At 39.5% G+C, this 22,388-nt stretch overlaps 1 protein-coding gene across 1 annotated transcript in view; it reads left to right on the forward strand.

Moving 5' to 3' along the window:
- The first annotated feature begins 15,433 nt into the window (after window positions 1–15,433).
- Window positions 15,434–22,388, forward strand: part of SPEF2 (sperm flagellar 2) — a 138,449-nt gene continuing 131,494 nt past the window's right edge. The window contains 1 exon segment of the mRNA XM_035902750.1: window positions 15,434–15,581. Within this exon segment, the coding sequence (XP_035758643.1) occupies window positions 15,434–15,581 (148 nt within the window).

Consider the following 22,388-nt stretch of genomic DNA (forward strand, 5'->3'; position numbering starts at 1 on the left):
AGGAACACATGTAGGGGCACTAAGAAAAGTTCCCAGTGAGTTTTCCCCAAAAGACTGGATCCACTGGATAAATGATAGCTGCTGGGTTGTGATTTCTGAAACAAAACCAAATTGTGCAGTGTGACAAGGGCAGGGGATTACACTTACCAAAAGGCCTCTCTAATGTGAATGGCTCTCCTGAACCTGATGCAACAGTAAACATGCATGCTGTTAGGACAGAAGATGAGTTCCTGAAGGCAACTTCCAGTCATGTACACCTTACATAGCAGACTGTGCCTTACAAACTCAGAATGAGTTTGTCTCCTAACATAACATCCAGCGGGCTGAAAGTAGGTGCCAACAAGTAATTCCTCAGACTCACTCTCCAACAATTTTGCAACAAAGATCAGCACAGTTGTTCAGGCCTACATAACCTTTCCCATTCAAGTCCAGGGGGGCAAATTGTGTTATAGCTGAAAGTAGAGGCATCTCAGTGAACAAGTTCTTGATGGTTTTCTGCATTGGGGCCACTTCAGATGAATCCAGTTTGGGTTTGGCACATTATTCTGAGCAGCCATGAACAAAAATCAGCCCTGTTAAAATAGATCTCCTTTTCTAGTGGCAGAATGGTCTGTCTTCCTCTGGATTCTTGTTTCTCTTCCACTGTTCCGTAGGGTTTGTTATTCTTTGACTTCTTGTTGTGGCTGGAATGCAGCCTGGCACTACCCATCCTTTTCCTTTTAAGGGTTTGAGGAAGGCTCTCCCTTCAGGGCTGTGACGTGTCTCTCAACAACCCCTGAGACCTCCTGCTTTGCCAATGTTTGCAGCTTGGCCACAATAGCCTGTGAGACACATCTGATCACATCTTTGGACATGTTTTCAGCCATGCTTTTAACACATGGCTCAATAATTTCCAAACTCCTTTGGAAAAAATGATGTAGCCTTTGAAAAGAAGCTGTAGAATATACCTTCTTCTATTCCACCTGGGCTCTTTAATAATTCATGTACAAAAAGTTGTCCTCTTAATTTTTTTACTACTCCCTTTACTACTTACTCTTTACTACATGACGGCATGCTTTCTTTTGATATCAGAACCTTCCAGGGCAGCAGATGCAACTTCACAACTTCCTTTCCACTGTGAAAGGAGATGTGCTTGTTTTCACTTGTGTTTGTTTCAGAACTGCCTGTATTGATATGAGGTTGGTTCACTGGCACATAATGGAGCTTGTGCTGTGTCACTGTAGTGATCTCAGTGCTGTTACAACTTGCCAAAACACAGCATGATAATGGGACCAATAAATCTCCAACCAGCTGGTGCTCAACAAGGTTTTGTGTAGAGGTAGATCAAGATAAACCTTCCAGGCATGTCAGCTGAAAAGGGAAACTGTTACTGGCAGCCCCAGGAGAAGATTCCAAAAAAATCACTAGCTTCCCAGCTGCACAAAAACATACAAGAATTATCATCTGGTTTAAGCTTTGTTTTCCCAATTGCAGAATTGAAGACCAGGCCTATGGCTGGTCAACAGTTAAAGCTCTGTTGTTGGAACTAGTAAGTGTTTATACATTCCAGCAATATGCATATGGATGGATAATGGACTTGCCGCACAGAATAATGCCGTGTCTTACCCAGCAGTGCTATTAATATTATTCCAGCTGTCTGGGTATTGTATTTCTTCAAACCCCACCTCCCACTGGCCTGACAGCTCCCACAGGCTTTGAATAGCTGTTTGGTAAAGTTCAACTGGTGTTTTGTGGGGTAATTCTGGTGCAAGCATTGTTGGGGAGCATGATGTAAAAACCACAGTTTACCATGCTTCTTTTTCTCCCACTCTGGCTCTAACTGCTAAACATCGTGGACTCGAGAGGCTTTTATCCAGCTGTTAAATTTCTAGGGCTAGCAACACCACTTTACAAACAGCTGTTTCTTCCTTCCTTGCCTTTTTACTCCTAGAAACTTCCCAATTTTGCAAATTCTGTCCTCAATGGTGATTTTTAAAGTTTTTTGGAATAATAGCTTGGTGACTGTAGTCTACCAGGCACTACATGGGTATCTGACCCTTTCTCACTGTTTCAGTTACTATCCGTGAACACCGTCTCATAACCCTTGTCAAATCTTTCTTTTGTCCTAGCCATCCTCAGATGGTCTTCCTTTCTGAGTGGAGGCATATTTACCCTAACCTTACACCAATTCCCAGACATGGTTTTCCAAACCCTTGAAGAGCTTGGAGGTTTGACATCCACAGGTCTGACTCTGACAGTACTGGGGAAGCTGTGTTTATAGCTCTTTTATATTATAAAAGTCCAGTAACATATCAATGTAGCAAATGGCAACTGGGTGCTGTAAAACGTCTCCACATCTTGGTTTCTCATATCCTGTTAAAGCAATCTGTGACAGAGGCCTCTACTTCATTAATAGCAACAAAGTAGTGAAAATCATTCTACTTTAACAGCTTGTCTAAAGGCTGGTTTAAAAACATCCATACCCTGCTTGGTCTGTAATTATGGAGGCAGCAAAAATGGTTTTAAAAGCCTCAGCTATTTCAGAACCCATTCTGGCTTTTAGACACACAGTCCAGGCATATTTGGATAATATGTTCATCACCATTAAAATGAGATTAACACTGCTATTGTGTTTAGAATATACCACAAATACCTGTTACTACTAAAGCACTTTCTCACTGCCTGTATAGTGCAAGTGTCATGGTTTATAAGCCATGCGGCCACCTGGTTTCTGTTCAGATCAACAGTACTCCTGGCTGTTTCAGAAAGGGGATTTACACCCCCAAAGCATCCCACTTCCCCAGGAGCAGAGTAAATATCTTGTAACAGATGCTGCAGCCTAGTAACATGCTGCTACTACATGCACACAGGAAAACAAACATCAGACAATTGATTTAAGTAATGTTCAGTGAAACTTCATTTATTAATTATCATTGAGGTGATGGTCACCTGTCTCTCATTGTCACTGTTTCTTTCCTTTCAAAGCTGTTGGGTTTTTTTTAAGCATTGTCCTTTTTTTTTGAATCCTGGGATCCTAAGCAGAAACAAAAGCAGTTCACAGAATAGTACTGTCTCCTACATAATCAGTCAGGATTATGTTTTCAAAAAGTGCTATAAAATTCACATCAACATAAGGATAAAGGAACACAAGCAGGACAATCCCAGTCATGGTATTACAGGTAGTGTTAGCACACTGAGATGAAGGCAAAAGTTGCCTCCCACCCTCTCCAACAAACTTTTGTTTCCAAAATCCCATCCCAACTGTCTTCTCTGCAATGCACATGGTCCTTTTAAGAAAACCATTTGGGCTGTAGGTGTCCCTATGCATATGTTCCTGTGAAGTCGTTTTTTTGTTCTGGCTTTCTACCTTCAAGCAATGTTACCTGTATTTTCTAGCACAGGACAAAGTCGAAGGACTGCCCCAGTAACTGTATAATGTATGGTGATCTGGTTGGTTTCACGGTAGGTTCACCTACCTCTTGGGGGGCCTCTTGGTCAGATTAACAGCTCTGGTTGGTTCTTTGGATGAGCTGGGGCTGAGTGGTGGTCTCTTGGGTAGCTTCACAGGCTTAGCCCTTTGCCCAACGCATAATCAAATTTTTTCATGCCCCCCCACTGTCTGACAGACTGGCACAGCCCTCAGCTATACTTTCTTTTTATTTAATTTTTCATTTACATTCAGTTTTGACTCAATTTCATTATCTCTTATTAAACATTTTATACACACACTTTATAAATATAGTCCTTATATATTTATAAAGAAGGGTAACTATATATAAAAATACATTTATACACTGTCACATGTATCTTTATAATATATGTATGTAATGTACATGGGATATGGCCATGGCCATGACAAAATGGTGATGCTCAAGGACAAAGGGAGGACTTCCTGGGCCTGAGGGATCTGATACACTTCTGGGCAAAGGGGGTCATATGGCTGGAAAAGGGGAAGGGCTTCTTGGGACAATGGTCATCAGATTTTTAAGGGGCAGGTCTTCCAGCAGAAGTCAGAGGAATGGGGACTGCATCATCTTGTATCAAAGTTCTTCTTTAACTGATACTAATGACATTTCTCTTGGTTGTAGCCTTTCTTCACCCTAATAGACATCTATGTTGCTACCACTCAACCAAGGAATGAAGCGAGGTATATGACGTAAAATAACCTAGGAAACAGTATATAACAATAATTAGAGATAGGATTTACATATGAGTAGTATTTTAACATATATTAGTAATTCTTATAGGTAGTTTGGGTTAATTCGGCATTACTTAGGCTAAGCAGATATATGATGATTATGGTATAGTGATGATACAAGACGCATGAGATTGTGCTTTTCCTGCAGAGAACATTGGAAGAAGTATCTTGAATGCCAAATAGCCAATGAACTATTTTTTGCCTTCCTTTATTTAGACAAAATTGTATGATTATAGCCAATTACCTTATATAGACAAAGATACTTAATGTTATTATTCAAAACAAAGGGGCCAGGAAGATCCTACTTCCAGATGCCCAGACCTTCTCATTGAACCTGGTAGTTTAGTAGTTTAGTTAAACTTGGTAGTTCAAACTTCCATCCTAATTGGTAATTTCTCTATTAATGTTTTTAAAACTAATTCTTACTCTCAACTTGAAGTATTTACCTTTTTTTTGTATTTTTATTCTGTATTCACACAATCATGATCTACCTACCTTTCATATCACCATAGCATATGACTTTGCCCTATCATAATCGAAGTGTATTGTTCTTTATTTTTCTCTTTGCATCACAACTAAGTAAAATTAATCTTTTAAAGGAAAAGCCTAGTCTCTTTGGATTGGCTGCCTTGAACTCTTATGATTTCCCAGCTAATGTTTAAGGGTGAAAAAGTAGCAACAGCAGCAATCTGATTTTTGGATCAAGCTGTGAGCAGATGTAGATTTGGCTACAAGTCAGCTTTGCCTTTCCAAAGGCCATCTCTTGTTTCCTTCAAGGAAGAAGGGTCACACCATATGGAAGCATACAAAACATGCTATTCATCAAGCAGATTATTCTGTCCTAAATTACAAAACTTCCATTTTTACATCATGATTGCTCCTGATTGTTCTTGCTCCAGTTAGAGTCTGGAAGTGTTCAGAAATTACCAGTGCCAATATTGACTGCTTTTGTGAACCAGCACATACTTGGTCACAGGGCATGTTATGTACGACATGTTCACCGGAAGTGGAAACGTGACAATATAAAAGTACTATTAATATGGAATGACTTCACCCTGAGGGAACAATGGATGTGCTAAGAAATTTGCCATGCTAAAAAACTCTGGTTACCTCAGGTTGTCAGGGGGTTGAAAATCAGGAGACTGGAAAATTCCTCAAGACAAGGAAAACAAATTATATCAGACATAAAAAAATGAGCTGAATGAGATCTTTTCAGAGATCATTAACTGTAAAGCTAGAGGGATCATAATGATAATCTAATCTATATACAAAGGCAATAGGATTCATGTAAGTGCAATCCTGAACAGCAGAGATCTTTCACACTTTAACATTGATTTTAAATGTTCACTCTTTCACATTTATAATTCACCAACCTAGAATGGGGCAGGTAGCAACAAAAATGAAGCAGAATGCCCTTGGCTCTTCAAAAGAAAAACAAAAATCTAGTGGTCTCTTAGAAACGTAAAATAATCCCCTGGCTCCTTCATGGTGCATTATGTCAGCCCACCCTAAAAGGAGTCTAACCAGACTCCTCTGCTTGGTTGGTCAGATGCTGCTGCAAGGTATGGGGGTACATGTGGGAGGAGGAAGGGTCATCAGGCAGAGACACAGCTGCAATTGGCAGGTATGTGCTATAGGCAGGGGAATGATGTTCCTGCGTTATGGGGTAGTCAGGGTTGAGGCTGCCCCATGGAGTGCGTTGCAGAGTTCATCCAACGGGACCAGAGCACCTCACGGGCACCTCATGCATTCCCCACAGGTACAATATGTGGAGACTTGAGTGTAGATATTCAAGAAGCTCCTAAGTTCTATTCTGAAATGCTCACATGTTGCAAACACTTCTGGAATACTCTGTCCCTCCCAATGTCCACGATACAAGACAAGAAGCCTGGACTATGGAAACGAGTAAGTGCTTTGAGATTTAGCCTTGTTTGAATCTTCACAATGATTTTTTTTTTAAACTTTTTTTCTTATCTGCCATTTTCACAAATTTCAGTGAAAGATGGAAAAATATGTATAATAAAGCAGTTTGCAAAAATGAATCTGCAGTCTTGCAGAGGATTTTCAGTTTGAACTACCGTAGATCTCAGCTTGAACTGTTCCATAGCAGTGAACTGTTTGTGAAGCGAGACACAACTGCTTGTTCTGTCTCTCAACTTGTCTCTCTTCTCTCCCTTTTCTAGTCACTTTAATGTATATCCTAAGAAATGCTCTTACAACAAATAACATTTGAGTTGAATGTTTGAATTTGATGGAAAAAGAGGTATCTGTTTTTAAGTAAAAGTAAACTTACCATATGTTTTCCCAGATTTAACCTCCAGATACATCTTTCAGGTGAATCTTTGTAGGTACAACTAGACTCCTTAGTCATACAGTCTGAAACTGATACAAATTTCCTCACGGTTCAGTGCTTCCTGATTACTCATTTTAAGAATTCTGATCCAAACTCTTCTGAATCTTCAGCTGAAATATCCTACATAGTTTATTTTTAAATAAAGATTAAACAAAACCTTTGTAAGGTTACCAGCTATCTTGTAACTCAAAATATGAAAGTTTTTTACTGCAAGAGAAAATTGCAAAAGAATACAGCACATATATAGAACATCACTATCAGTGAAGAATTGTATCAATCATAGGCTTCTTCTGGGAATACGAAGCTACCTGCTATACACTATGAAATGAATTATTCCTTAAGAAAACTTCTGTTCATCAGCTGTAGAAAACTGCCATGCAATTTGACTGAACTCCAAAGGACAGTAACAGTTTGTAATTTCTAGATCAAAATTAAGTAGGGTGCAATGTCCCAAGTAAGACGAGATGACCAGATCATTTTTGCATTTATGAATATTCACACTTGAAAAAGTGAGAGAAAGATTTTGATACTGGATGCAACAGCTGCAAGTCTCATGAAGACCTTGTACTTGCATGATTAGAAGATATTTCTTCTTACTCATAATGGACAAGCAACAATTTGAAATGTAGTCATGAGATTCTCAGAATAAAGTTTGTACTAGTCCAGACCATAACAAAACTGATAGCAAATCTTAGAAAAGGAAATGTAGAGATTTAATTTACACTGAGTGAGATTTTTGGTTAGAACTTTTATCCAGACACAGAAGCTAAAGTGAGCTGAACCATTTAAATAAGCTGTATCAATTTTAATGAAGTGTTTCAGAAGAGAAAGGAAACCCAAACAATATTCTGTAACACTGAAAACAGTCATCACAGATTTTTGTGAAGAAAATGTCTACTTTTTTGATATGAGTTTCATAATTCACTTTATTTCTAAAGAAAAGCTTTAAAATGAAATGTTTTTATTTCAGATTAGACAGCATTAGCTGAATGCATTGTTCAGCCTGAAGTTTTGACTTTTCAATTTGCCAAAACACAACTGAGAAAACCTGATAATTTCAATTTCTTTAAAAATAGTTTTCAGTATTGCTAATGAAAAATCAGTTATATAGATTAGATTAGATTGTCGGCAAAGATATTTGCAAACAAGATATCTGCAGTCCAACAATACTGACTGCAAAGATGTAAGTGCTGTGTCCAGCTCTGGAGCCCTCAACAAGAAGGACATGGACCTGTTGGAGTGGGTCCAGAGGAGGGCCACAAGGATGATCCGAGGGCTGGAGCCCCTCTCCTATGAGGACAGGCTGAGAGAGTTGGGGTTGTCCAGCTTGGAGAAGAGAAGGCTGCGGGGGGACCGTACTGTGGCCTTAAAGGGGGCCTATAAGAAAGATTGGAACAAACTTTTTAGCAGAGCCTTTTGTGACAGGACAAGGGGTAGTGGTTTTAAACTAAAAGAGGGTATATTTAGGCTAGGTATAAGGAAGACATTTTTTACAATGAGGGTGGTGAAACACTGGGACAGGTTGCCCAGAGAGGTGGTAGATGCCGCATGCCTGAAAACGTTCAAGGCCAGGTTGAACAGGGGTCTGAGCAACTTGATCCAGTTGACGATGTCCCGGTTCATTGCAGGGGGGGTTCAGCTAGATGACCTCTAAAGGTGCCTCCCAACCCAAACCATTCTATGATTCTGTGATTCTGTGATTCTATATTGTTACCAACAGAATTACCCGTGGCTCTATTGGAAGTTACAATAAAGTTTTAGGGCTAAAAAGTGATTGTAAAAAAGTCCACTTTGGATATGAAAGTTTTTTAGCAAATAACTTCTTACAAGGATTAAAGGTCATGTTAAATAGAACCATTACCAAATGGTATCTACCAGAACTGTGAGATGCTTTTCTCTAAGAGCAAGATCATGACCTCTTCAGTAAGGCCAGGCAATAAAAAAGATAGGAAGGAGAAAGGACAAGAAAGTGAGAAATCTTCCTTCTCTCACTATTTAGCTCATTAAAAACCTGAGTCCTTGATTTCGTAATGTTTAATTAAATTGCTCCACAGTGGTAACTTGGAGTGGGGGAGGACTGCAGAATAGGTACAGCTACAGCTGACAAACCAAGATGAGCTGGTTCTTTAAAAGGGTTAAGATCAGCCTCAGATGAACTAAGTTTAGCCGTGATGGGAGATTTCTAACTCAGAGCCAGGCTGAGGGGAAATGCAATAGCTGAACAAGCATGGAGACCAAACCAGGGAATGAAGGCATCCCCCCAAAAGTGTAGGGGACCAGTTAGGAGAAGGTCAACGAGAAAGTCTTTGTGAGTGAATTTATTAGAGCATTAGATTAGTCCAGTTAATTAGTACAATCAAGATCTTATGGTACAGGCTGAGTTGCCCTTTGATCCTACCTTGTGAAATCGTACAGCCTCCTGAAAGGCAACTGTGCTGAAGGAATGAATGGGAACCAAAAGTGGCGCTGAAGCTGAAGCCACAGAAAACTAAGGTTTTCAGGGTGGAGCAGACCTTTGAAAGAAGGGTATTGCATAGCAAGACTTTGGGACAAAACCCTAACAAAATCCTGTTACCTGAAGGGTAAAAAAAAAGTGTATTGATACCTATAAATGTATATGTAGGTACATAAATATATAGAAAACAACTTAAAGTTTGTAAATCTGACTGCCTGGAAGTACCAGAATATTAGCTTCAAGGAAGACAAACCCAAGAGGTAGTAGGAATGAAGTATTTCTACTGTTTTATGAGTCTGTAATTAACCTGTGTCTAATTCCAGTGAAGAATACCAGCCTGGGAGACTCAAGTTTGGACTGAAATCCTGATGCAGCTGAAGGAAGTGGCTGAACTCCATTTGCTTCACTGCAGTAAGGAATGTGTAAAAGTCAAACTTCAACAGTCTCTAAATGAAGGCCAGAGCTTTCAAAACCTACCTTTGTTCCTGAGCTTCTGCAGGTGTTAATGTAGCTGGAGCCACGAAAACTCGACACATTTAAAAAGGATCTTTAGCTGGGCAACAGAAAGAGATGACACTCCAGTGGAAACAGCTTAAAACCAGAAAGCCCTTCTCAAAAATAAAGATGAAAATTCTGACACCTGAACCATCCTTCTCAGCTTAGTCCACTGCAAAATGTAGCCCTGTCAAAGCATCACATCTTTCACAAGAAAATTTAGTCTGGCAGATTTCCAGTTCAATTTTAACAACACAAAAAATGCTAGGATTACTTATCACTTTTTGCTGCTTGTTGCCTTTACACTATCTGCATTTCTCTAGATTCTGTTTTCCTTCAAGATCTGCAAGCTGCATGCCAAATGAAGGGTGTATGTTAATCCTTGTATCAGACTTTAACCAGGCTGTACTTCATCACAGAAGACCGACGTGCACTCATGCCACAGACTTTTCCACAGATGTGCCACGAAGTGCCACGAAGAGTGTGTATCGTAAATGGCTGCATTCATTACACAGACGTTCAAGCATTACTTGTTGCTTAAACTTGTTCACTGCCTGGGCAATCCATCTGCCTGCCTTGGGGAAGGGAGTGCCTAGTTCGGCTCAATAACAGCAAGCCAACTCTCAAAAGAAGAAAAGACTGATAGCTGCAGCGTAGCGCTCCTGCAGCAGAAAGCTTATGCTGGTAACACCGACACACAATCCCTATGCTGTCTTGCAGGCTGCTGCGCTCTCTAGAGGGAACTCATAGCAAAGGAAACTGTATTCATTCCCAGATATTAATGAATTCCCAGGTGACTGCTAGAATAGTGAAAATATTACGGATGATGACGGTACAGTCTTTCAATAGAATGCAGGGAAAATTGGCTAAAAAGATGCTCTCAGGATCAAATCACACCATTTTCTACTCCTCACCAGCTCAGTTACCTGCTTTTCTTTTCTTTCCCTTCTCTCTGAGATGTCTGTTTCCCTTCAGCTTTTGATGGCCAGTCTATGCCAGTACCAAAGAATTCTGAAGATAGTAACACACAACATGACCCGGCGACTAGTGAATGTATATGTAAACGCAGGAGAGGGTAACACGGGAAGAATAAAATAATAGCTAGGGAGGATTACATAGTGGAAGATATGATGGCAGTTACGGGAGCTACAGGAGGTTTGTTTCCTCAACCAGCATATTTTCATTAATGAATGACATAAATAAGGTATATTTAGTGAACATAAATGATATAAAGCAGTAATAATGAGATTACTACTACCAAGTGCATTAAAAATGCTTTAAAAAAAATGCAATCTTGAATGTCATTTTAAAAAAACCCATAGAAGGAGTGGCATCTCTGTGTGTGGCTCATTTCAGTATTTTAAAATAAATACCACAGACTGACAATTTTTTTTTTTTCCAGAATGTGAGCCACACAATATTTAGCATACCATATTAAGTTGAACTGATTTTACTTTTTTGGTAAGTTTTTAATGCCTGCTAATAGAACTACAGTCTACTCTGTCCATTATACAACAACACAGAACCCTTTATAGTCAGGTAAACATACAGCAGGAACCGGTTTCACTGCAATACTTACTTTTGCCTGGTAACGAAAAGTGTGCTGACCCATGTCAATTCATGAATGCTTCCTGAACAAGGACGTGAAAATCCAGCATTTGAAAGAGTTTCACATATATTAAAAGCAAAAAAAAATCAGAAAGAAAGGGGGGAAAAAGACCCAAAAGTAGAAAGGTAAACAAAAAGCCTGCGAGGTTCACAGCTCTGACTGCAAAATATTCAGCCTGGCAGCTGTAGGAGAAATACTACTCTGTGTACTTGTACATGCTCTCCCCATTAGAGGAGGAGTCAGTTTTGCAACACTTCTGTTCCTTGCTCGAGGCAAAACAGCGATTCTCTTCAGTGCAAGCAATGTTTGGAGCGTGAGAGCGTTAAAGGTGAGAGGTGTACTCTGGAGTGTAGGAATGCATCAGCAGAAAAAGAGTATTTTTAAGCATCAGCTGTGTACTCTACAGGTTGTTGTGGCTCCTTTTAAATGCTTATTGCCTGGGATTTATTTTTTTTTTAAGGGAGAACTAATATCCCTTTAACATAAACTGCATCCATAATACTCTTTGTGCACCAGTAGTCTGTGTTTTATATTCTAGAATAGCAGAAAAAATAAATTATTTTTATAACAGAATGAAAGGTGTTGGTTTTACAGCAGAAAGCTGACTTATCAAAAGAAAATATTTTTTCTTAATAAAGTCTTTTTTTTTTGTAATTTTGTTAGCTTTCTCCTGTGATTTGAAGAGTTTCAGATTATGCAATAGGGCTTTGAATTTTACTGACATAATTATTCTCTAGTCATTCACCTCTGCTTAACTGAAAACATTTTTACATACTCTTACTAATGCTTTCATTGAATCACATTTTTATCTTCTCTGTATTCGTAACAGTGAACTGAATAGAAAATAAAATGCATGCATGTGTAGTGAAAATTCTTTTAAGCAAGAAGATTGAGCAAGAACATTCTTTTTTCATAACAAAGTGAGATTTCTGTGGTGTGCATGTTAAGCTGTTATTAGAGTCAAGTGTCTCCAATCAAGGTCAGAATTGTTCACATCTTGTGACCAAATGGACATTCTGCAGACTGTGTCAAACAATCAGTAATCATATGGACAGCTTCTTGGCAAGACCGGCGAACATTTTCAAGTAAGAAACACAAACCTTGTGATCTCTCCACACCGAGATTGTAAAACTGCAGGTGTGTTTCTCCAGCGCGGTTTGGGCTATGCTAACTTGCCAGCTGCTGCTGAGAGGAACGGTTTCGCTCTGCACCTCACCTGCGTTGCTCCCTTCCATCCATCATGTGCGCTGTTACCCATCTGACTCCATGTTAGGACAGTTTAGGGAGCTAAGCTGGTGGAAGACAATTCCTTTTGTTTTCCTTCCTATTGTAAATTTCTGAACGGGCTGACTCTGAGGTCAAACAAATGCTGGCGATAGGGGAACGGCACACACAGCTGGCAGTACAGACTCAGCCAATTTTATCATAAAACTATGCCCCAAAATTGACCACATGCTCACACTGTTCAGCCAGCTCTGAGCAGATTCCGCCAGTGACTCTCTGCGTTGAAAGTGATGAAACTGCGCCTGGTAAATAGGGAACGTGTGCGTGAAAAGATGCTATCACCTCAGAAATGAGAAAAGGAGCAGAAGGTAGAGCCTAACAGGTATTTCACCAGCCGGAAAAGATGTAGCAGGCTGTGGCTGGTTGTTTAATTTCTGCATCTGCTTGCCTCTGCTAAACACAGGGAGGTCAAAACAGGGAGGGGAGGGAAAGAAAGATAAGAACCTGCCTAGGGAAGAGATTTTCAAAATGAAGGTAAATGAAGAAGTACTGTCCACACCATCGCTATCTTAATGTCTGTAAGAGGAGAGTATAACCTTAAGGTCTGCATGTACATTTTCCCCTGAACCAAAACAGGCTTTATAACCCTGGAATCTGGTTGACAGGAAAAAGATAACAAAAACTAAATCACTAATGATTTAGTGGAAGACAAGATGAGGGATGAGAGTTAAGAACTATCACTGAGGTCCATAACAAGGATAACTTCAGACATTTATACCTGTGCTATTCAGTTTATGGCCAGCTGACCTAACGCAACCTCGGTAACTGTGGCAGCAGGCAGTGCAGTGTGAGATAGTTCTTAAATATTTCCCTGGGATTTTGAGTTAGTTTTATCAGCCTTTAATGAGCACTGTGTGCCTGTGACTACACTACTAGCAATATTCAATCTAGTCAGGCAAGTCTGTACAAGCACAGTCAGCCTCTGGTGGAATACTGCCAGGAAAACACAACTGCGATCCTAGGAGCACTGGATTAAGGAGAATATTTTAAGGTAGTAGTAAGATCTCGTAAGCACAGACCACAGGTCACTCACACTCAAGAAAGATTCTTTCTAATTAGGACAGGTGAAAAGAAAGGTCACCAAGATGAGGTAAAGGCTCTAAAGCCTATCTATTAAAATGTGACTGACAGAACTTGGCTAGTTTAATGTGGCAAAGTAAAGGTTGAGGCAGAAAATGGAACAGGCACTTCTATGTCCCTATAAAGATAATGTATGTCTATAAATAAAAAAGAGAGTAAGCACTGGAAAAGTCCAGTAGATGTTTAGGCTAAGGAACAGTGCTGTCGCAAAATGAACAGGTAGAAACAGAACACAAATGAACCCAGGCAGTAAACTAGAAGGATACTAATCATGGGACTATGAAAAATTGGAGCAGACTTTCAATAGGGTAAAAAACCCAACATAGCTACTTCTAGAATAGAGCTTGGCCAGTCTCTGAAAGCAATCATCAACTTAACTTATCCCATGTCATTAATTGGTGTATCCACTTCAGAAATCTGGTTTAGGTCAGGATCGTAAGCTCCTCCTATGATCAGCAGAGAAAGAATCTTCTGTGGCTGGTCTAGAAGCATAATTATTTAATTTCCAAAGATTGATTTATTTAGAAAAGTTTGTAGGCTTGGAAACTGTTAAAATAAGCTATTAAATTCCGAACAGCAGTCCATACAGGCATCAACAGAACACTTATGGAAGGGAAGGTTTAGTAAATTAAGAGAGCAAGGGCCTAGCTTTATTTTCAATATAATGACATTTGTATCAGTATAAACTCACCAACCTCAGTGAAGTTATTCTGCTCTGGATCTCCATCAGACTTCTGACACTTAGGCAGAACAGAATTTCACTGCCCTCAAAAAGAGCAAAATAGTGTCACTACAGCAAGGACGTAGGACTGGGAGGAAGGCAGGAAGGAAGACACAAGTTAGAGGAGCCAGTCAAAGAAAGCAATAAAGTTTCAGGAAAGGGCTTTATGGGTGAGAAAAAGGCTAAAAGGAGCATGTCAGGCAGTAAAATTGAAAGGGCATATGAGACAAGACTGCAGTCTGTCTTTCCCTTTCCCACAGACCTTATCTACAAAAAACCTCCAACCTTCCTCAGAGAGTAACAGTTTGTATAGGGGCTGTGGCTGTTTGTCCCTGCCTTTCCTCCTCCACTACCATCACGTCCCCAAAAAAACAACAGCAAAAAAGCAGAGGAAAACAAACAGGGCAAGCCTCTGTTTTTAAATGTAGAGGAAAGACTATAAGAAATAAAATAGGAATAAGAATTCAGAGAACTACAGAGGGAATGATAATTTCTTCTGCTGCTGCCTTCTTTCTTTACCATGACCTCCTCTAAAGAAGCAGCAGCCCAAACTCTCTAACATGAGCCTCTTTAGAGACAGAGAAAAATGTACTTACAGGACAGCAGCTGGTTCTACGGCAGCTCACACCCTTACATCACCCACAAAAGTGCCACAAAAGTCCTGCCCCTTTCCTTGTCACACAGCAGGTTCGCCCCAGAAGTACAGCAAGGACCGCTAGAACCGGGATGTTCTTAAGCCGATGGTGGCTACCACTTTGACAGAGCTGTAACCCACACTATCTGACAACAGCCTATGACAGACTTCTTGCTTACCCAGGAGTACCCCAAGGCCAGCAAGCCTGGGACATTCTGCATACACTGCACATCATCAAAAATACAGCCCTTCCTTGCTTCTGCATTTTTGGTCATGGACAAAAAGCACCAAAGCTGGTTCATTTTCAAGATCTGTTCATAGCACATACCACATTTCTAGCCTTTACACTTGTGAGTCTTTTCCACATATTCCTTGCCCCTCTCAGACAAAACCATGATCACTTTAACAGCCAGGGCTTTGCGCCGTTGTAACCGTTCCCCAGATCTTGTTGGCGGTCCCCACTTAGGGCACCTTGTTCTTGCACTCCTGTCCTGGGACATGTGAGGTTGCCATTTACCACGGAAATACCCTGTCTTGTTCACCCTCAGAGGTGCTGATGATCTCTGCATTAAGACGTAGGGGATGGCCGGACAGTGGGATCTCACTCCGCGTGGCCTCTGTGCGGATGGACCGTGCTGGCAAGCAGGCACAGCCTCAGGAGCCAGGCAGACACGGGGAGTCTGGAGATGGGGTCGGTGTGACTGGTGGTGGCACAGTGGGAGCTGGCATCGGCAAAGGAATGGAGGTCTTGAGGGGCCTGGCACTTTTCTGGGGTGAGTTTGCCCTGTGGCTGTGGTGGGCAGGTCTTCTGCCAGAAGTGAGGTCACTTCTTATCTTGTGTGAAAGTTGTCCTTTAACCAATGACGAAGTTCTCCATCTACCACACTTGTTCATGCCCGCAGCCAGTGCGACTCCTCATCTGTGTTGTTGGTATAGTAGAGAAAACTGAGCTCTTGCTAAACGAGGTACAATGCGAAGATTTAACTGGCTCTAACCATGCTGAATAATACCGAAAATCTTGTAAGGCCTGAATGTATTAATAAACAAATGAGTCAACCAAGTTTTACAAAAGCTGTTACCACATGTTTATTTTTGTTCTGAAATGATAAGCACATCTTTGGTATTTACATAAATGTAAGGAATATGTCTGACATCACTGAGAGCCATTCTTCAGGAATCATCCATGTCTCATGATTTCCAATATAAATACAAAATACTTTTATATATTTTTTAATACAGACTGAACACTAAGTGTATCATTATCTAATTCAGCCTTTTATCATTTGCCCTATAAACCCCTGTAAATTCATATTCAGTTGTACAAGGCTGTCACGGTCAGCTGAGTTTATCTGTTGATAAAGATAAAATAACTCTTTTTTCTTATATGGGATCATTGTACAATGTGGCAGCTTCCTACTTCATTATGCCATGCTTGATCACTTGACTACATCCTAAAGAAATTAATGAAATTTCCTATCTCTTTTAATTGTGGACTTGCAACAAACCCATAGTTTTCATGGATGCCTTCACTGAGTATCTCATTCTCTTGCAGTCGGCACGTAGATTAATTATGGTTATTATTAAAACAGAACTGGAACACTCTGGAAGAAGTGGCGATCGCATCCTCTGTCTGTATTTCAGTTCATTATTTCTCATATTTCTGTGTCAAAACCTCTCTCTTTCAAAAAAAACTTTCCCTCCAATTTAATCATGCAGAGAAAGGGAAACATATCTATTGTCTACAGATATGTTTTCCTCTCATGGGATCATTAATGAAATAAAGATGAAATTGATCCTGACTGATTTTTTTTTTTTTTGTTTAAATTATAAACAAAAATCTTTCTGTATCTCAACAGCTTGGATGATGTGAGATGCACATATACAAATACTGGGTTAACAACATAAGATCTAACTGATAAACAATGATGCCATGAACACAACGTAGCATTTACCCAATAACATGGTCTCTCTCTACTGGTAGTAAGTGGCAGACCAGGCAATCCTCTCAGAGTTTAATTGTTTTCATCTCTTTGATCTACAATTAAAGTTGTATTATCATATAATTAGTCATTTCTTACTAGATATTTTTACTGTTATAAAAAGCCTGCTTAGATTTCTAAACCAGAATGCATTTCCACAAAACTCTACATCTGATTGACACAGTATGTCCAGCAGAATCTTATCTAGCTGTAAAAATGTATTTTATTTATTGCTCTCCTTCTGTTCTTACTTTTTAGCTTCTTCAAATCCAAAAGTGTTAGAACTCTGTCTCAAGTCATTTGGTCCCTAAATCAATAAAAAAAAGTTGAAGCAGATGAGGAGATGTATGTGAAATCAATAAGGTATGTAACATGTAGGAGGCAGAACTATATAGCGATGATGAGATTCCTTCTGACTCTGTACAGTTATGAACTTGCCCTAAGGTACTCGTCCACGCCATTCTACTGATGACCACCAGCGTAAGCCCTATGGCCAAGCACAGTGCCTCCTGAGTGATGTTTAAATTCAACCCTGACTGCAGTAGAATGGCTACTCAAGGATCTTTTCTGAAGTATGTCTGAATGTGTTGGTGATCCTTGCCCCAGAACAATCTCAGGTCTCTGCTCTAACTTCTGGGCCTCACAGCTGTGCTATCAAAGTTGAAAAATCTTTTGCCTTTTTATATTTTTATCTATATAAATAAATCATGTGATGAGATGTATCTATACTAGAAGAAAGCTCTCCCTTAAGAACTATTTCCAATAAATATATTAAATCCATTATGAAATAGAAAATAATGCTCACTTCCAAAAAACATATTGCTATTCAAAATCATGTTACATGATCATTTAGAATCATACTGCTGTCTTACATCACATCTGAATAATCACTCTGTAGAAAAATGTTGTAGGTGAGCAGTATTTCATTGTCTGTTGGGTATTCTTTATTTTAACAAGAAAGTTGCTATATTTTGCCTTAGCTTGAATGATTAATGTGCTACTTTATAGAAGAGAAATAGATGTTTGCTTGAGATTATTCTCTTTCCCAAGCCATATTTATTGGCCATGGTTGGAGAAGAGATAGTGAACCAAATGGACCTTTCATCTGACCCAGTGTGACGGTTCTTCTAACAGTACTTAGCAGAGTTTAAATCAAGAAACAACAACAACAGGGTGTATGGTGCATCTTTTCCTCCCATAAGTGCACATTCTCAAACCTCTTCCTTTCATTGAGCCTGAAGGGAGAGGTCTCTGCCATCATTAACTACCTGATCTTCCAGAAACCAGTGAAAAAAATAGCTGGACCCCAAATAGGAAATTTGGAAGTAGTTCCCTCCTACCAAGGCTATACAATTTCCACTTAATTCTTTTCAACCAAAATAATTTCATTGTTATTCAAGATTATATGAGGGGACTGATTCACCTTTTGACCAGAATTATACTTTTTAGTTAGAAGAAATCTCGTAAGGACCATCGGCATACTGAAAGCATTCTAGTTGATCAGTTTAATACTGACATAATTACTAAGAATTAATCTTTACTTAGCTATCCTTTTCTTTGTTGTGTTTTGTTTTGTTTTTTTCTTTCTTTTTTTTCCCTTTCGTTGTGCACTATAAGTGATGGGCATAATTGCAAGAAAAAACAACTTGCTCATACTGATGATAATTGTCTTTCTCCTCAGTAATAACTAACTTTTCTGTCTTAGATTCAATCAAGTTTTGAATGTGATAGTTTGTTAACAAGAAATAAATAGTTACAATGCCTAATTCATGTTTTTAATTGATGTTGTTCTATTGTAGTAGTTCAAAACTGGAAAAATGTTTTACTTGTGGGGTATCCCTATTTAAATTTTGAGCTTCTTTCTACATATTAATACAAACAGCTAAATTCTGCAAAGAGACAGACAGGCGGACATAGAAAACTAGCAATGAAAATGGCTGTGACCATTCCTTACAAACCACAGACTGAAAAGAAGGAACTGACAAATGGAATTTTACAATAATACAACCTGAAGAGACAGATTCTGGAGACTGGCAAAACAGTAACCTCACACAATTTGCTCAAGCCATTTATGGCACACAGCACACTAATTAGAAAAAATTCCATGGACAGCAAAATAAAAAATAAAACACATGGCAAATAAACAATATAATGTACACTCAAAGCACTCTGACAAGTAGAGCTTGCATATGAATTATGTTTCCTTTCTTGGTACTTGAGCTTTAATATCCCAGTAAGACTGCCTATCTGCAGGGACAGCAGCTGTTTTTTATATTTTATTGTTTTCTTTAATCTAAAATAAGAATTTTTATTGAATGTACATGCCTTGCTCTTTGTGCTTAACAATAAATGACTTTTTCAATAGAACTATGTATTTGAAAAAAAATCCATAAATACTTAAAAAATTCTGGGCAAAATCATTAAAAATACAAAGCCGTGTAAGATTATTTATGAATCCCTCTCAGTTAGAAGCAAATAGAAAAAAATAATGCTAATTTTGTCTACTCATGCTGCTTCTCATAGAATTACTCCGAGCAAAGAGTAAGGAACTACCATCAAAAAATTACAGAAAATGTAGTGTACAGAAAATAAAGTGTAAATGCAGCAAAAACAATTTCTTCAAATCAAATTATTGCTATACTTCCTTAAGGCAAAACATGCTTTGCTCAATTTAATCACCCATTTGAGGTATGGCTTATCTAGCCAAAAAAATCTAAAATCAACCTTCTGACCTTAGGAGGGGAACGGTAGAGGATAAATCCATAATTTCTCATGAGTCAATGGAGAGAGGCAACTTTGAGAATTGCAAAGATGGACATTTCAACAGCCCCTTTAGCTAACCTAATCCAGTGTTTAACCATGCTCACTCTGAGTATTTTTTCCTTATGTCCAATCCAAATTTCCTTTGTTCCAACTTCTGACCACTGCCTTCTCACACTATAAACTTTTTAGAAGAATCTGGTCTTTTAGGAGGTTGAAGAATATAACAAGATTTCCTGTTAACCTTCTCCAGGCTAAACAAACCCTGTTCCCCCAGCACCTCCCTCTGCATTATAAGCTCCAATCCACTAACTATCCTAGGGGCCTTCTGCTCCAGTTTGTTGGCATTTCTCTTGTACTGGGGAACACAGCCCCCTAAAATAGCACAACCTACGGTTGCCTGTTTCTCAGTAAGAGTGCACTGTTGGTTCACATTGAGCATGGCATCCATTGTCAATCCCAGCTCCTTTTCAACAGGGCTGCGACCCTGCCAGCTGGTTCCCAGCCTGTACTGATGCATGAGGTTACTCTCTCTTAGATGCAGAACTATACGAGCCTTCTTTTGGCCCACACCTCGAGTTTCTTAAGAACCCTCTGGTTTTAAACTCTGCCACTTGCCCTCTCAGCCTGACCTCACCCCCTAATTCACTACCTTTTGTAAATTTGCTAATGCTAGTGTGTCATCATCCAGGTTACTGATAGAAGATATACATTAGACCACCACTAGAGGGTCAGAAAGTAAAACTAGTTCTGGAAATAGGGGCAAGAAGGCTACACTGCCTACCAATGCCACCTGAGCTATAGATATTAGATGTTCCTAACAGAAGGAAATGTCACCTCTGCAGAACAAATACTCCTAAGCATGTTTGGGTGTGCACAGGTACATGCTGAGGGAATTTCTGGTGCAGAAGGTAAACACCCACACATTAGGATGAGGGAGAGTAGGTGGCCACACTCCCTGCCTGGATTTAGATGAGCTTCAGGAGCTAATGTCCTAGTTTAAGCAAGAATCCGGCTGACAGTACTCTACTCAATGGGTATGAAGAGCTAGAAAAATAATTCCCAGGTGCTCAGGGACAGTGAGTGGCCTTATATAAGGCCAGCTCAAATGACCTAGAGAGGGTTTAGGTGCTCAATACCTGACAGAATACACACACATTCTGGAATTTCAATGGTAATAGTTCTAAACAGTGTCTTATCATTACGCAGAAAATACAGGTTTTCTAGAACTCTAGCTTATTGTTACAAAATGAGATTCTTTCCTTGAGAATGTCTCTTGTTTCTTGCTTTAAAACTCTTTTTATAGCTTCTCACTTCAGGATGGTAAAGCTAACAGTCTGGTCTTCATTTCAGTAGGTCTGTTGCACAGACAAGAGATTTTCATCCTATGTACGTCAAAATGGCAGAAGAAAACACAATTGTAAGTATGTAGGGGCACAGTTTCATTTACAAATATAGTTTGGCATCTCAAGTTTCACTCTTCAGTGCCTGTATATGCTAGGTTATGTTGCTTTTCCATTTCTACATAATCTTTCATTATTGTGCAACCAGAAGGTTTCTTACAAAGATAAGCTAGATTCTGTGTGAAAAGCTTATTTGCTGCAAAAGGTGCTTTAGTTGTAGAAAATCAAAATACCAGTTTCTTAGTAAAACCCTTTGCTGATTAGTTTGCTGATATGCACAAATAATCTAATGGAGACAAAGATAAATGTGGTTTTGTGATGGGATTGCTCCTGTGTTACAAACCACGGCTTCGTGTTCACAGTCTTACAGTATTTTTGAAAGACTGCAATATATGGTGTTCTCAGCACCCTTTACAGCAGATGTGCAGTATGTGTCGTAGGCACACAATTTCATTAGCAGAGAGATGATTAAATGAAATCACTGATGTATGAAATTGGCTGCCTTCTTCTGTTACCCATATATACAAGAGACAGGAAATGCTTTGAAAATGGAAGGTCTAAGGTATAGGCCAAATCATCTCGTGGGAGGTATTTAGGAGCTACCAAGCTTCTGGAGAATGCTCAGTTTGTTTCTTTTTGAAGCAAAAACCCAACCTGTGGAATGGGGTAAAGTTTTTGATTTTACACAATTAAGCACAGTGCACAGTTAATATTCTGCAGTCCCTTTAAACCACTCTTCAGTTCTAAGGTATAATCTAAGGTATAACCCAGTGTACTGAACTAATTTATATAAAATATTTCTCTAACCTGTTCTCAAAGACATCTAGTAATAGAGGTTCTACATTTCCAAGCAATTTTGATGACAGTTTTTCCCACTGTTCTTGAATAAGCCTGCCTTTTACAATGATGAAGACAATTAAGAGTTCCAACTGTATATCTAAAATTATTACACTCAATACTTAGATATTAAGGTCCATGGGACCTGATAAGATGCATCCCAGAGTCCTGAGGGAAGTCGCCAAGCCACTCTCCATGATATTCGAAAAGTCATGGCAGTCAGGTGAAGTCCCTGGTGACTGGAAAAAGGGAAACATTGTGCCCATTTTCAAAAAGGGTAGAAAGGAAGACCCTGGGAACTACCGACCTGCCAGCCTCACCTCTGTGCCCGGGAAGATCATGGAACAGATCCTCCTAGAAGCTATGCTAAAGCACATGGAGGCCAGGGAGATAATTCGAGATAGATAGCCAGCATGGCTTCACCAAGGGCAAGTCCTGCCTGACGAACCTAGTGACTTTCTATGATGGTGTGACAACAACAGTGGACAAAGGAAAACCAATGGATGTCATCTATCTGGACTTCTGCAAAGCCTTTGACACAGCCCCCCACAACATCCTTCTCTCTACATTGGAGAGCTATGGATTTGATGGGTGGACTGTT

The sequence above is a fragment of the Egretta garzetta genome, unplaced genomic scaffold, assembly GCF_000687185.1.
Source record: "Egretta garzetta isolate BGI_Z169 unplaced genomic scaffold, ASM68718v1 scaffold59, whole genome shotgun sequence".
Lineage (NCBI taxonomy): Eukaryota > Metazoa > Chordata > Aves > Pelecaniformes > Ardeidae > Egretta > Egretta garzetta.